Source organism: Pseudochaenichthys georgianus, chromosome 6 (genome assembly GCF_902827115.2).
Source record: "Pseudochaenichthys georgianus chromosome 6, fPseGeo1.2, whole genome shotgun sequence".
NCBI classification, from domain to species: Eukaryota; Metazoa; Chordata; class Actinopteri; order Perciformes; family Channichthyidae; genus Pseudochaenichthys; species Pseudochaenichthys georgianus.
This window is the reverse complement of record NC_047508.1, coordinates 43,373,168-43,389,548: the sequence shown is the minus strand read 5'-3', so window position 1 is coordinate 43,389,548 and position 16,381 is coordinate 43,373,168. Positions and strand designations below refer to the sequence as shown.

The 16,381-nt window shown below is 42.6% G+C and overlaps 1 protein-coding gene across 1 annotated transcript; it reads right to left on the bottom strand.

The window, feature by feature from the left end:
- Positions 1-5,299: 5,299 nt before the first annotated feature.
- Positions 5,300-12,446, bottom strand: LOC117448360 (E3 ubiquitin-protein ligase TRIM21-like). Its single transcript, XM_034085643.2, has 2 exons — positions 12,356-12,446; positions 5,300-7,895 (listed from the first exon to the last, which is right to left on the bottom strand). Exon 2 carries the CDS (start codon positions 7,887-7,889, stop codon positions 6,249-6,251), a length of 1,641 nt encoding a protein of 546 aa, XP_033941534.1. The 5' UTR covers positions 7,890-7,895; positions 12,356-12,446; the 3' UTR covers positions 5,300-6,248.
- Positions 12,447-16,381: the final 3,935 nt, after the last annotated feature.

Below are 16,381 nucleotides of genomic sequence, written 5' to 3'. Positions count from 1 at the left end.
TCGGGTTAATAATGTGGCCTTTTTGGCAGTTTAACTAAAGGTGTGCGGCTGATACCGTGAGGAAATATCTGCCTGAAATTACAATGGGCTTCAATGGAGGAATGTTGAACATTTTTGTCACTTCATGCCCTCAAGAGGCATTTTTTTTTTTTTTTTTTTTCAACCTAGGAGAGGTTTTCCTACGTGTTCCATGACAACATATGTCTGAGCAGTGTAGGGTTTGGGAATTATGGCAAGTTTAAAACACTTTTGGGGGAGAATTTTGAGCTGTCCTGCACACACACACACACACACACACACACACACACACACACACACACACACACACACACACACACACACAACACACACACACACACACACACACACACACACACACACACACACACACACACACACACACACACACTCTCTCTCTCACACGCAGACACACACTCTCTCTCTCACACACACACACACACACACACACACACACACACACACACACACACACACACACACACACACACACACACACACACACAGACACACACTCTCAAATACAGACACACACACAATCTCTCTCACACACACCACACACACACACACACACACACACACACACACACACACACACACCACACACACACACACACACACTCTCAACACACACACACACACACACACACACACCACACACACACACACACACACACACACACACACACACACCACACACACACACACACACACACACACACACACACACACACACACACACACACACACACACACACACACACACACACACACACACACACACACACACACACACACACACACACACACACACACACACACACACACACAACTCTCTCTCTCTCTCTCTCTCTCGCCATAGTTTTTGAACGGGTGTCAAAATGGTCAGATATAATGTACAAGTCAATGCATTCTTATGGGACGCAGTGCTGCAGTTGGTTGTCTTTGATCTCTGGACACACACACAGGTGTGCTGAGTAGGTGCTCAGGAACAGAAACAAACACTGACAGACTGGACTTTAACAGACTGTCTCAGCCTATTATGTTCTGTCTGATGGAGACTTAATACAGACTTCAACAGGTTCCACATATTTTATACATTATTGGTGACGTATGGTTTTAGTCAAAAAGTTTGCAGTTAAAATATTCTTCTGCTTTCCCAAGCCTTTTTACTTTCTTTTCTCATCTTAATACAAATGCATTCACTACTACTTACATCTGATATTTAACTCCTTCAGCCTACTTTCAGCTGCAGAAACCATTCAACTATTACATTATTCAGCTATGTCAGGACATCAAGGCTATAGGCTACATGTTGTTGTTTATACCTTTTTTTAAACATTTTCTTTTAAATATTAAGCTTTTTCTGCATTTTTGTAGCTAAGAGCAGCTACCATTCAGCTAATAACACATTCAGCTTTTTCTGCATTTTCAGCTAAATTCAGCCATAAATGTTCACAGTTTACAGCATTCGCATGCATTATCTGCAAGAAATGCATTTTCTAGTTAAGAAAGTTGTTGGACAATCAACTTTATGTAAAGTCTGAAAAATGTGAGTTCCACGTCAGTTCCACTTAATTTCTGGGTTTCATCCTGGGTCCTGACCAGATAATGATGGATCCTGCTAAAGTGAGCGCTGTGGCTGAATGGCCCACACCCTCTTCCAGGAAAAAAGTCCAACAATTCCTTGGATTTGCAAACTTCTACAGAAAATGTGTTAGGAATTTTAGTTCTATCGCCGCACCTATGCATGTACTCACCTCTCCTTCTGTTCAGTTTGTGTGGACCCCACAGGCACTTCAGGCTTTCCAGAAGTTAAAAGAAGTTTTCACAACAGCTCCAATACTTACCATCCCGGATTCCCAACGGCAGTTCACGGTGGAGGTGGATGCCTCCAACGAGGGCATCGGGGCGGTCCTCTCACAGAGGGCAGAGAAAGACAGTAAGCTCCATCCGTGTGCCTACCTTTCCCGTAAGTTGTCTGCTGCTGAAAGAAACTATGATGTAGGCAATAGAGAATTATTATCCGTGAAGGTCGCACTGGATGAGTGGAGGCACTGGCTAGAAGGGGCAAAACAGCCATTTATTGTGTGGACAGACCACAAAAATGTGGAGTACATACGCAAGGCTAAGAGGTTAAACTCCAGACAGGCACGATGGACCTTATTCTTCAATAGGTTTAACTTGACTCTCTCCTACCGTCCTGGCTCACAGAACGCCAAACCAGACGCGTTATCCAGGCTTTTTGACCCAGAGGCTCTTTCCAAGGAGACCGAGTCCATTTTACCGCCCACTCAGGTGATAGGAGGGGTGACATGGCCAATTGAGACTAATGTAAATCAAGCTTTAGAGGGAAAAACCGTACCCAGTGGTGGCCCCCCTAACCACCTCTTTGTTCCCCATTTGTCCGCTCGGACGTGATTCACTGGGCTCACACATCTGTATTAACATGTCATCCAGGTATCAAACGAACTACTTTATGTACATGATAAAGCAAAGGTTTTGGTGGCCCACTAATGGAGAAGGAGGTTACTGAGTATGTGGCAGCCTGCACTAACTGTGCTCGGAATAAGACCTCTATCCAGTCTACTATGGGTCTACTGCAACCTTTGTCCATTCCAAGCCGCCCATTGTCTGACATCTCGCTGGATTTTGTCACTGGACTGCCGCCCTCTGCAGGTAACACCACCATATGCACTGTTGTTGACAGATTCACCAAAATGACTCACTTTATCCCCATGCCCAAATCTCCCTCTGCTAAAGAGACAGCAGAAGCGCTCTTGTCTCATGTTTTCAGGCTGCATGGATTTCCTCGAGATGTGGTGTCAGACCGTGGGCCGCAGTTCGTTTCCCAGTTTTGGAAGGAATTCTGCAGCCTGATAGGAGCCACTCCCAGCCTCACATCTGCTTACCACCCACAGGCTAATGGTCAATCAGAGAGGATCAACGAAGAACTGGAGACGTGTTTACGGTGTCTGGTGTCCCAGAATCCCACAACTTGGAGCAAGCAGCTGATATAATAATAGTTCCTTACATTTATTATAGCGCATTATCAATGACTCAAAGCACTTTACATATACACACATTGCACATCATACATGCAATGGTCAGAAACTGTGGACAATACCCACAGGAGCAAGTTCAGGTGAAGGGTCTTGCCCAAGGACCCACCGGCTTTACAGACCTTTCACCCCTTGATCTGATGATCATTGCACAGCGCACTGCGCCACACCGTCCATCTTCACGCCTCGAGGTCATCGAGGCACTTTTACAAGTACACATTGGTATTATACATGTACTGTGGACAATACCCACAAGAGCAAATCCGGGTGAAGTGTCTTGCCCAAGGACACAACGGCCTGACGCAGTGGCGGCCGGAGCGGGTTTCGAACTGGAGTTCCCCAGCACTCCCCCTTGATCTGATGATCGGATGCACAGACCACTGCGCCACCCGTCCTGATATGGGTGGAGTATGCCCACAACACCCAACCTACATCTGCCACGGGTCTCTCCTCTTTTCACTGCGCCTATGGTTACCAACCTCCTCTGTTTCCAGAAGTAGAGAAGGAAGTGACTGTACTGTCAGCACATGCCCTGGTGAGGGTGTCGCAGAGTCTGGGCAGGAGTTCGCCAGGTTCTCCTGAAGAGGGCTGCTCGCATGAAAAAGACAGCAGATCGACATCGTCGTCCGGCACCTGCCTACAAACCCAGGCAGAAGGTTTGGCTATCTACAAGAGATGGCCTCCAGGAAGCTGGCTCCGAGGTTTATGGGTCCGTTTACCATAACGAAAGTTGTTAACCCGGTGGCTGTTCGCCTGCGCCTGCCCAGGTCCTTGAGAGTCCATCCTACCTTTCATGTTGCCAAAGTCTAACCGGTTCGGGAGAGTCGTTTGGTTCCTCCATCCAAGCCCCCTCCTCCACCCCGGATGTTAGACGGCGGTCTGATATATGACGTCAAGAAACTGCTGGCAGTCAGGAAGAGAGGACGCGGCCGACAGTTCCTTGTAGACTGGAAAGGATACGGTCCAGAACATCGGTCGTGGGTACCAGCAAGTTTTGTTGTGGATCAGAAACTGATAAAGGACTTTTTCAGACTTAATACACAGGACTCTGGGCCGTCCGGAGTCGGCCGTAGAGGGGGGGGGGTGTAATATTGTGTCTCGTCAGTTCTGTTAGTATTATTTCTCTGTGAGTCTATATTGTCAAGTCCGTGTCTGCCATTTCCTGTTTTACTTTGTCATTTCCCTTCTCATTTCAGGTAGTTCCACTCCTACCTTGCCTGTTTGTCCACTGACCTGATGACCTGCCCCGCCCTTATTGTTTGCACCTGTGGAGTCCCTTGCTTTTGTATATTCTGTGTGTTCCCTGTGCCAAGTGCCAGATTGTTTTTGAACCTTGTGAATGGATTACCTTGTTTCATCACCACAGTAAAACCTTTTTTTTTAATCATCTTTTGTCTGGAGTTGTGCATTTGGGTCCTATCAGTTGTTGTGTGCTCCAGTCGTAACAATGAGGGCACGAGATACGTTTTGCACAGATGGAAGGCTGACAGGCAGGTAGGCCATCCAGTTACTTTAGCCGGGCCGGCTCAAATGATTGGTCGTGCTTTTTAAAGTACTACGGCTTCCACAGATGACGTTTTTGCATGGATTTTTTGTCAAAGCACTTCAGATATTCGTTGCTATCGGGATGTTAAGAGCATTCCATGGAATATAACAAGTGTTTCTGAAATAAATTACATACCTCACCTTTAATATTGAACTTAACTCATGTATTACTATTGACTGATTTTATTTTGAGTTTATTTAAAGCATCTGAGGGACCAGACCAAATAAAAAAACACTTTCTTTGTTTGAAGGCTTTCAATGGGCGAGTCAGCTTGGACGATGAGGAGGAAGAGGAGTTGTAATATCTCTTGTAATACAGTGATAATATGTAATATAACTTCCCTCCACAGGCCCCAGACCACCAATGGACCTCAGTTAAACATTTTCCCTGTCAGAGCAGACCTTAGGCTTTGAGTTCATACAGGAGACGGGTCAGTTAGCTAAAGCTAAAGCTAATATGACATTTTGACAACTTCAACACAAGTAGAATTCCTGCATTCCAAACTTCTAGGTCAAGTATTCTCATCAAAATGCACTTTATCATCACTGAAGTGCTCGTTGTGCAGTACAATGGTGTGTCAGTGCGCTACTGATGTAATCTGGAACGTTTCCAAAGCTGTTGTTCGAGTAGAAGTGTAAGGTTGCAATAAAAAAAAAAAAAGTCCAACTACAACTTGTATTTGAGAAACACTCAGTTTTATTCATACCACCACTGAAAATACTCAATTACAAGTAAAAGTGATGCATTTAAAATGTTTATTTAAATGTCCTTTTTGTGGCAATTAAACTCCCAATAAATGAAGTCGCAGTTCAGCTCTTTGTTTAATGATGAAATAAAACAAACCATAACTAAAGATGGACTATACGGTCAACAAAAATGTTTGGAGGAAAAACTAACCCATTGTCTTTCCACCAACCCCGACATACAAGAGGTTACCTGAATAGGCAAGGCAAGACTATTTATATAGCACTGTTCAACACAAGGCAATTCAAAGTGCTTTACAAAAAATGAAAGATACCATAAACCACACCCTGGAGAATTACTGGAAGTGGTCAAAAAAAAATGCGTGCTGTGTAAACAATAATGATAACAATAAACACAGGCTAACAAAGCATTTTGGCTCCTACACTTTCTCTTTTCTAAAGGCCTTAGTTGTAAAAAAAATGTTGTATGGGTGCACCTTTTGCACTACATGTACCAGTGGCATTGAGAATAAGATTGATTATGAATGCCTAATACAGTGTGGTAGTGTCTAACACGACAGGTTGGCCTTCTAGTTAGCTATCACCAAATTAGTGGCTCTTGACATTTTAATTGGAGTTATTATTTAACACCCTATGGTTAGACTTGCAGTGATGGCCTGTGTCTATTGTTCAGGCAGTGAGAGGTATTATACGAAAAGTGTTTTTTTAAGCAGATCGGGCTCTGTATGTATGTATACAATAAAAACTAATTTCCTTGGCTCAAGACATTAATGGACATGCAATTGTTTCGTGTTCTTTGGTGCAGGTTATGCAGTTATTAGAATAAATGAGACCTTACATGATATACATTTTGAAAAATCTGCCTGTAATTGTAGTAAATAGCATCAAAGAAAGAAAACAAAACATCAAATGGTTGTTCTACTTGGTGTGATTGACAGGAGAGATGATCAGCGGGGCAGAGTTGTTACCACCATCATTGAGACCTGGACCGAAATGAGGGTAGAGTTTCTCTTTGAAGCAGCAGCCAGTGAAGGAGTAGATCAGAGCTGCAGCATCAACATCATAAAAGGAGACCAGACCCTCCTCATAATCCACAAACACCCCCACCTTCTGAGGCTGAGACTTCAGAGAGAGACGGACTGGAGGACCAGCAAAAGCTGTGTACTCATTTGTAATCAGCCATATTATCCAGTAACCTTTCTGAGGAGTCATTGTGATATTTACCTTCCTGTTGATCGACTCTCTGGCCACTCCTAGAACCCACCCAGTCTTCCCTTTAACCTGAACCTCGTAATAAAATCTTCCTGAAGAGAAACTCTGCTTTGCTAAGACACGAGGACAAGTATCAAATCTCTCTGGATTGTTTGGGAGATTCTTCATCACATCACCAAATTTAACTTGTTTTCCATCAGCAGACAGGGTGAGGTTGGGATGTGCTGTATCAGGATCAAGAGTCACCTCCACCTCAGACTGCTGGACCCTCTTCAGCTCCACCTCAAGCAGCTTCTTCATCCGTTTACTGAGCGTCTCCTCCAGCTGAGTCACAGCTCTCCTCACAGTCCCCTCATATGAAGGTGGACGGACCCTGACTTCTGTCCAGTCCTTGGTGGGTGGAGCAGCGCTCAGGGACGTGAAGCTTTGGAGGAGGTGGAGCTGGTCTTCAGAGCGTGAGAGCTGCTCCACCTCAGAGCTTCTCTTCTTCAGCTCAGAGATTTCCTGTTCCAGCTCTTTGATGAAGCCTTCAGCCTGTTCCTCTGTCTCTCTCTGCTTCTCTTTGATGGTGTCGATGAGCTCGGCCTGGCTTCTCTCAACAGACTCCTTCAGAGCGGTGAAGACCTGAACACCATCTGCTATCTCTCTGTCTGCTCCTTCCTTACTGAGCTCCACTGAGAGATTCATCTCCTGGATCTTCAGTCGTCTCTTCTGGATCATCTGCTGAATTTCAGCCTCTGTCTTCCCCAGCTCAGCCTTCTTTCCTTCATATCCTTCTTTCAGAGGAACAACATCATGTGTCTTGTGGTCTGAAACAGTGCAGAGCATGCAGACACACACCTGGTCGGTCTTACAGAACAGCTCCAGCAGTTTATCGTGCTTCACACACATCCTGCTTTCCAGGTTCTCCACAGGGTCGATCAGCTGATGTTTCTTCAGGCCTGCTCTTGTCAGGTGAGGCTCCAGGTGAGTCTCACAGTAGGACTCCAGACACACCAGGCAGGACTTCAGGGCCTTCAGTCTGGTTCCAGTGCAGACGTCACAGGGAACTTCTCCTGGTTTGACAACTTGTTGCTCTGAGCTGCTGCTGCTGGCTTTCTGTTGAGCTGACTGTCTGAACTGAGCAGCCATCTCAGAGATGAAAGTGTTGACCCGCAGCTCAGGCTTTATGTTGAACACCTCTTTACAGTTAGGACACTGACTCGGGACATTTCTGTCCCAGTGTTCAGAGATGCAGGCTTTACAGAAGTTGTGTCCACATGGTGTGCTGACTGGATCAGTGAACACATCCAGACAGATGGAGCACAGAAACTGATCTTCAGTCAGCAGACAGCTGGCAGCAGACATGTCTCTCTGGGGACACAAATGTTGTAAAAAACATTAAATAAAGTTATAGTTTATATATTTGTTTAAAAATAATCTAACTATGAATAGTCCTGAATTCCGTACAAATAGAAACTGAGTGAAGAAGAACCCGATGTGCAGTTCAGTGTTATTTATTGCAAATCACCAAGCCAAGAAAATAAGTGATAACATAGAGATCTTTTTCACAACAATAATAAATGAAAACAATATGATATTATATTGTTGAGCTTAAATGTAATTATTAATACATTAACAATGATTAACTTACACACATTAATTCAGCATATTTATTGAAAGAAAACACACAAAACAGGACCATGACAGAGGGAGAGTAAAAAGGTGCATGTATTCAGGTACTGTTCTTGAGTTTTCTTTTATATTTTGTATTTATACCTCTACACCAAAACTACAGCTGGACCTAATTATACTTTCAATCCAATACATTCATTGTTGATAGTTAGTTTGTTTCTTTGCAGATATTACAAAAATAAAATAATCAACTAAATTATGATTTAATAAACCTCAGGGTAATTTACCAAGCAGTACAATAACATGTTCTACACGTTGATCCATCACTAATTATAATCCAATTTTATAATATATTTTACTTTTTAAAAAAAGATTTTCTTTTTCTTATTGTAAATGTCCACATTGTGGTATTTTACTTTAATAAATGATCAGAGTACTTCCTACCCTGCTAGTAAATACTGAAGTCTGAGGTATTGATGTACATGTATCTTCATAGTTATCACTAATTCCATCCTCCATACATCATTGTACTTTAATTTGTAACTAACTTTAATCAATTTCAGTTTATCATTGCTCAGTTTGGTGTGCGTCTCTTTTGTTGGAGCCAACGAGCCGTTTGTCACGATGCGATGTAACCAGCATGTAACATCGCAGTTTATCAGTGGATGTTTGTTGGAACTACTTGTTAACAGCTTGTTTCCTGACGGACACACGTGGAGTCCGGTCAGGTAGATACCATAGACCAGGGGTGCCCAACCTTTTTTGAACCGAGAGCTACTTTTAAAGTTGCCAGTCTGCCGAGATCTACCAGTCCAAATAGAGATCATTACTGACAGCCAGGTAAATACACACTTCTACTTGTATAAAATTGACCTCTGTACGATGAATACTTCATAAAATACTGCAGATCCTTTATCTTACCTCTTTCTAATCTACACACAAGTATTTAACTGAAGTTACACAACAGTGTTGTTGATACAGAGTTGGAGTTTATTCACACGTCACTACAGTGGGTAATGTTTTCAAGAAGCATTGAACAGTGCTGCCACATATGACACAGGGAAAAAAGAAAAGACGCTGAACCCTTTCTTTGCCATTATATAAAAATAGTATTGCTACAAAAGTATAAATTAGGCTTACTAATAAGACAACTCAGATCTGAAGCTACTCAGGAATCTGCTGCCAGCGTGCAATAAAAGAGACAAAATTAATAGAATCAAAACTTTTTGTGTTGCATTTTAGTCGAGTATAAAAATAAATGCCTTTAAAATCGGATGCAAGCAACACTAGCTTCTTAACCTGAATTGATAATAGACTATAATCAATTTAAACAGAACAGATCTTAATGTTTGCATTCTTATACCATTTTGTACAATAATTATAATGAATAAGTTCAAACTAAAACGTACAGCTGATTAATAACGGTATCTAACTTGAGTTTTTATTATATCAAAAACCTGTTGAAATGCTACTGTTGTTGTTTACTGTCCCCCAAAAGCGCGTCGGCAACCTCCAGGAATGCTTCTTTCACAACTTCGCCGTCTTTGAAAGACTTCATGTGTTTCGCAAGAACGTGACACGATAAGATGCTCTGGAGCAGCCTTGCTCTTGTTGTTGGGCCTGGTGAAAATGGACTGCTGTGCATTTAGCTGTCCTCTCAGGCCCCTCCCCTTTTGGGAGCGTAGGGCAGAATTAGGAGGGAATTCCGTCTCGTAGCGTTTGTGCACTGTTTTTAAATGCCGCTCCTAAATTACCCTTCTTCGATAAAGCCACGCTCGCATTGCAGACGAGACAGATGGACTTTGAATTGGAATAGATACAAAAATAATCATCCTCCCACTCAGAGTGAAAATTATATATTTTGGGCTTTTTTGCTTCTGCCATAATTGTGGTCTTGTGCGTCAAGACTGTCACTCCCGTTGACACGGACAACTTCAGTGAACTAGTGCACTGCTCACTGCCCACCAACCACGCCCCGACACATGGGGTCACACCGGCCAATCACAAAGCTTTGATGCGTTCAAGTGCATTATTCTGTGTGTGTGTGTGTGTGTGTGTGTGTGTGTGTGTGTGTGTGCGTGCGTGAGTGCGCACGTTGGAGCTATGTGCAACTCAAGGCATATGCTCGAACCGGAGCTGCCTGGATGCTGCAATCATGTTGCACACTATCCGTGCTGAGTGTGCTGAATTCTCCTACAATGTCCCGCTGTCTGGCTTCCTGCATAAAGTCAAGTGCTCGGCGCAGTTGTGGCGAAATATCGCTCCTCTGTTTTCATTTAAACAGCTCCTTATATCCGTTAGCGCAGCTAGCTAGAACCAGATGCTAACAACAACAATGCACGTAAGGTCTCTCTCTCGCTCGCTCGGGCCACACATACACACACCCTCCCGGTCCTCCCGATGGCCAGTCGGTGCCTGCCGGTGAGCGTGGAAGTGGGGTCTGCCACAAACGGGCGGCAGGAGCGGGGCTGTCAGCATCAGCTTGTAGATGGTATTTTAAACTCGATGCGCTCTTAAACTACGGGGCGGCCGAGGAAAAAAAATACACATGCGTTTATCGCGTTAAAATAATTAGTGGCGTAAATCTTTTTTTATTATCGGTATCGGTATCGGTCTTGAGAAGCAGGAAGTTATCGGTATCGGTTTCAAAAACCCAATATCGTGCATCCCTAGTATATATATATATATATATATATATATATATATATATATATATACAGTGCAATCATTCTTTCATGCTAAATGAAGCTCTGTTGCTTGGATATCACTAGATCCTGTTACGGCCCGTGTTGAAGCTTCCAACGCTTCTGCCCATTCACTTTGAATGGGGTGACGTCACTTTTAGCCGAACTGCATCGTGGGAAGCGACGCGGAGCGTTGCCGGCGTGGCTCGCTGCAAAAGTTGAGCAATGTTCAACTTTTGACGCCTCGGCAGAAGCGTCAGCCAATCGAATCATATGCCAGTACAAGCTCTAGCCAATCAAACCGCTGCTTGTGTGTCAGGGGCGGGAGATTCATGTGATTGGTTGTTGGTCGAGTGTCAGACACGCCCGCTGGCAAGCGTCAACGCATGCCGCTGTGTGGACGGGCCGTTACAGCGTAATATAAGTACATAACGATTGATGTGAACATTAGCATAATTACTAGCTAGCCGCTAGCTGCTAACTGCCGCCTCGTTAATATCAAATCCATCATAATAACAAATCATTACCATGCTGTCATGAATGTGCGGTGCTGTTACGTGTACGCAAATTGACGTGCTTGATGTGAACGAGCATTTTGGTTAAAGTTGCACATGCGCTATGAGCGCACATACGGGTACTTCTCAGGCATGCCGGGTAATCTGTGACGTTTCGCTCTCTCAAAAGTTGGGCCATTTTATCATCATGCGCTAATGAGCAACTCTCATAGGAATGAATGAGGCCCCGCCTCCCACGCTGTATCCAGTTCTTATTATACATCCATGGTCTCAAGTCAGCACCGCTCCAGACTCGCTGTTTGAGGGCTTGATAGCTCACTCCCCCTCCACACTCGTTGGTTTGGAACAGCCCTCAATATGGCGTACCCTCCGTGTGAATGGAGGGGTAGGGTGTAGGGGGGCGGTTTGGGAATGGGCCTAAGTCTCGAGGAGGGGAGTCGAGGAGGGGACATTTAAGAATTGAGAAACCTCTATGGTCTGCAGTGTAGCGTGTTAAAGTCTGAAAACGTTTCATTTAGCTCTGCTGGAGACTGGGGCGGATACGGAGAATCAAGGAGATCGCAAATGTTACTTTAGATTATTTTTGCAAAGGGTTGGAATGTATTTACATAATGTATTGAGGCTGCCTCTCACTGCCTGCTTCCAGTCACTTTTATAGCCGTAGCATTTAGCTGCTTTTAGGGTTGTTAAACATACTTCCTGTCTGAGCAGAGCTGAGGCTTTGAGTTCATACAGGATACAGGGCTAGAAGTTAGCCTAAGCTAATGCTAGCTGTGACGTTACCCTGTTTAAACTTCACTAGCCAGAGTTCAGTCACTGGGTTTGGTTTTAAACCTGCTTTGTACTCAAGTCTAAATGTAAACGTTTTTATCTTAAAAGACAAATGTATATGGCCAAATATTCACTATATGTCTGAACAGACTTACCAGCCTCAGATTCTGATTAAACTAAACCTTGTTCAAATATTTAGTTAGTGATTGTGTGTCTGTAGTGCACTCACCAGTGTTTGGCAGAGATTCTTCTGTGTTGTGGAGAGAAAGCTGCTGGATTCAGTCGAGTGTTTCTTTACTGAGAGACTTGTCACGACTGCAGCTCTGCTTTACCTGTTTAGTCAGTGCAGTTGAAGCTCTCCTATCAGTGTTGCTCCACCTCTCACTGGCCCGTCGCCAAGAGGGAGTGGAGGAAATATTCAGAGTATTCATTGAAGTAAAATAACTAATACAACACTGTGAAAGATACTATAGTACAAGTAGAAGTCCTGCATTCAAAACTGTCCATCAGTAAAAGTATGTATGTCAGTCAAGATCACAATCACAAAATCAGTTTTGTAGTGTTTATATAGCTCTATTGGAGCTACATGAAGCCTTGTTCGGATGCTGTACTAGAGCATAGTTATTATATCATTTTAACTTGAAACAAACACAACATAAGGGTTAAATACTGAATCACATTTAATGAGCATTTGTTATTTGTCTAACCCCAAAGTAAATCAGCAGTTTTCCCCTGCAGATTATAATAATGTTCAAAGAAAATCGGTTCATCTAAAACAATTGTAAACTGAAAAAAACAACCCATTCCTAAATGACTTCATGTAAAATAAACACATCCTAGAACATCATCAAACATATCATAAGAGCTTTGTTAACAAGCCATTGAACGCTGTAATAATTCTCATGACAAATGCAATAAAACACCCTGACCAAATCAGACACAAACTGTAGGAGGCGTTTGTTGAAAGATGGCACCAAAAAATGGTCAAAAATGGCACATACATTTAAAACTGGCCGACTTCCTGTTTGATTTACGATACGCCTCCAAGAGACTTTTCTGGGCGTCTCACCATGCCAGACATGCCTACCAAATTTCAGACTTGTGGATGAAAGCACAACGAGGGGCTGTATGTTAGCAACCTTGTAGAGGGCGCTATAGAGCTGTTTTGCCTGCATTGATAATGAGACTCCTAAAATATCAATTTGTTTGTTTGTTGGTTCAAGTTTGCAAATAATCTCCATCATTTCAGCAAGATAAGGCCCTCACAAATACTAATCATTACTTGTAAATTATAATAATACAAAATAAATTACTGTCAGAGCTTGTTGATGTCGCCAGGGAAAAGAAAGTTTGGGGCTCTCTGCTGGAACTGCTACCCCCGCGACCCGACCACGGATAAGCGGGAGAAGATGGATGGATGGATGGAAATTACTGTAATAACAATAGGTCCTCTGCTCTGCCCTAAGGTTCAAGGATTTTACTGGTCATACGTTAGCGTAGTTATGACGATGAAAATCTTAGGTCACAAGGCCCTATTAATGCTACTACTCTGCTTCTGTTATTGTTATAAAAGTTATTATGTCTTATATCAAGTGTAAAGATATATTCTGGCAACATTGCAGGGACAGGTGCTTTGCCAGCTCGCCAGACGTCCATTGTTCGATCACCTGATTGCACTCAGCTGTCACCATGCGTCACAGAGAGAGTGCAGAGCAAAGGGCTCATCATCTATTTTTCTAAGAATAACCCTGACCTCCCTCCTCTTCCTCTTTGCCACCGAGCCGCCTTGTTCCCTCGCTGAGTGTCGGTGGCAGCGGCATCCATCACGGGCCGGAGAGGAGCTTCCTGTCGGATTCATCCATCTCCGCCCTCCACCTCTCGAGGGAAGAGAGGACGGCTGCTGTGACCTGGAACATGGAGGTCACAGGGTCAAACTATGGATGAACTGGAGGAGATCTTCTGAAAGCTCACGACAAACAGCTGAATAGTAAAACACTGACAGTATCGACGCTGCATTATTACATTAATAATGTAACATTACACAATCCACTACGCCACACGCCTCCCTATTCATAACATTTAGTTCCTAGTGTTGTACTTTTACTTGCATTTGAAAGTATGTGTCAGTCGTGGAATGAGGCAAACGAATATTTAAGTGCTTGAGTTCAAATGTAGTACCTGTTATTTACTTTACTACCATGTAATGCTACTTTATACTTCCACTGCATCTTAGGCGGAGTAGGGAGGCGTGTGGCGCAGTGGACTAGTGTGTTGGTGTTGAGATCAGGGGAGCAGGTTCAAACCCACTGCAGTCAGCATGTCGTTCACCCCAAATCACTCCTGTGGGAATTCTCCACAGTATTGAGTATGTAAGTCGCTTTGGATAAAAGCGTCTAACAAGTGACATGTAATGTAATGTTATGATTGAATATTAAAGAGGCGTTTTGGCTTTTCCCTCACTGTAGTGTGTTATTTAGGTTTTTGTGCATTTAAATGGTCTCCCTGTGGAGGTTAAAACGTTTGAGTGTTAAGTTAACGACCATTTGAAATCTTATTGGATCAATTCAAACTCATTAGATCAAAGAAAAATGACTGAAGGTGAAACAGGAATATCTTGGTGTATGGCTAGACTCTGAACTTTCATTTAAATTACATATAAAGCATGTAATACAAAAAGTCAATTGCGGAATCAGTGTTTTACACCACTCTCGCAATTGTTTTACGCTCAGTGTCCGAAAGAGAATTGCTTCTCAGCTTATTCTTCCGATTATGGACTGTTGTGATGTTGTCTACCAAAATGCACATAAATCAGATCCTGCTCCACTCAACATAGCCTTCAACAGACTATGCAGATGTGTTCTTGGTTGTCCTTTTCGTACACATCACTGCACAATGTATAACCAACTGAAATGGCCTTCTTTAAATGTAAGAAGACACGCATTAGCTTCAGCTGATATTTAAATGCGTTTATCTTAACCATCCCCCTTATTCAAAGCAGTATTTCGTACCTTACTCACCAAATCATCAAGTTAGACATTCTGATCAGATTTATTTCTCTGTCCCCTCTGCAAAAAAATGGATTGGCAGAAGAGCGTTTATGTTTAAAGCCCCAACTGAATACTTTACCTGCTGCCATTAGATCTCTTGCTTCATTGGGTTTATTTAAACATGCATTATCATCTCACTTTCAACTGGTCTGTACTTGTTATAACTGATATTGATGAAACTGATTTTACTGTCTCAAATTGTAATGATTGTGTGCATGGCTTGAATTTCACTTAACAGACTGTATGTGGTTTGTCTTGTGTGTCATGTTTTGAATGTTGTCTTTTTGTTTATGGATGTCTGTACGTTGTTGCTGTTGTCGGGACCCCCTTGGAAACGAGATGGTGCATCTCAAGGGGTTTATCCAAATGAATACAATTTCTATATATATATGTTCTCAGAGAAACTCAACACACAGAGAGCATTATCGCCCCCTGCTGTGAAAATAAAGCAACACATCTCTTGGAAAACCTTGAATTTATTTTTCTAATCCTGGAAACATCCTTGAAAAAGTGCAGTAAGAAGTTTGTTTTTAGTATGGATTTTAAATTAGCCCTTTTGTAATTACATTTTTGCATTGGATATGGAAATTATTTTGAAATAGGATCAAGCTTCAAGATGAAATCAACCAACTGTATATCAAATAAGTAAAACTGTCTCTCCATGTTGAGCAGCCACATCAGTAAAATGCCGATTTGACGTTCATCATTCAGTTTTACAATCTAATTATGTCACTTATAATAAAATATCCTTCACACAAGAGGTTTTGCTGCAGTAAATGTACCTAGATATTTCACCTATTCATTATTATTTTCAGATTTGGAGGTAGTATGTGGGTCATTTGGAGTTTTGAATTCATACCCACTACAAAAAAACATGAGTTAAACTAGTAGTGAAGGTCCTACATTGGATATGTAAATCAGATTAAAGAAAATAGGCATATATGTACCATGAAACTTTACTAGTAAACAGTCAGCATTGAGTGTATTACTTTTATATATAACATTATCCTCTATTGCTGTAAAACATGAATTTACTTTTAACTGTGTGTAATTGAACTATTGAACAAAATCTATTTCCAGCAGAGCGTCTTCCTTCAGGATCCGTCAGAGGACGTGATGACGTATGACGACAGACGCTACAAAGTTCTGATGCTTTCAAGTGTTGCATGAAATGTAGGAATTAAAAGGATATTTACATAAATACAGAC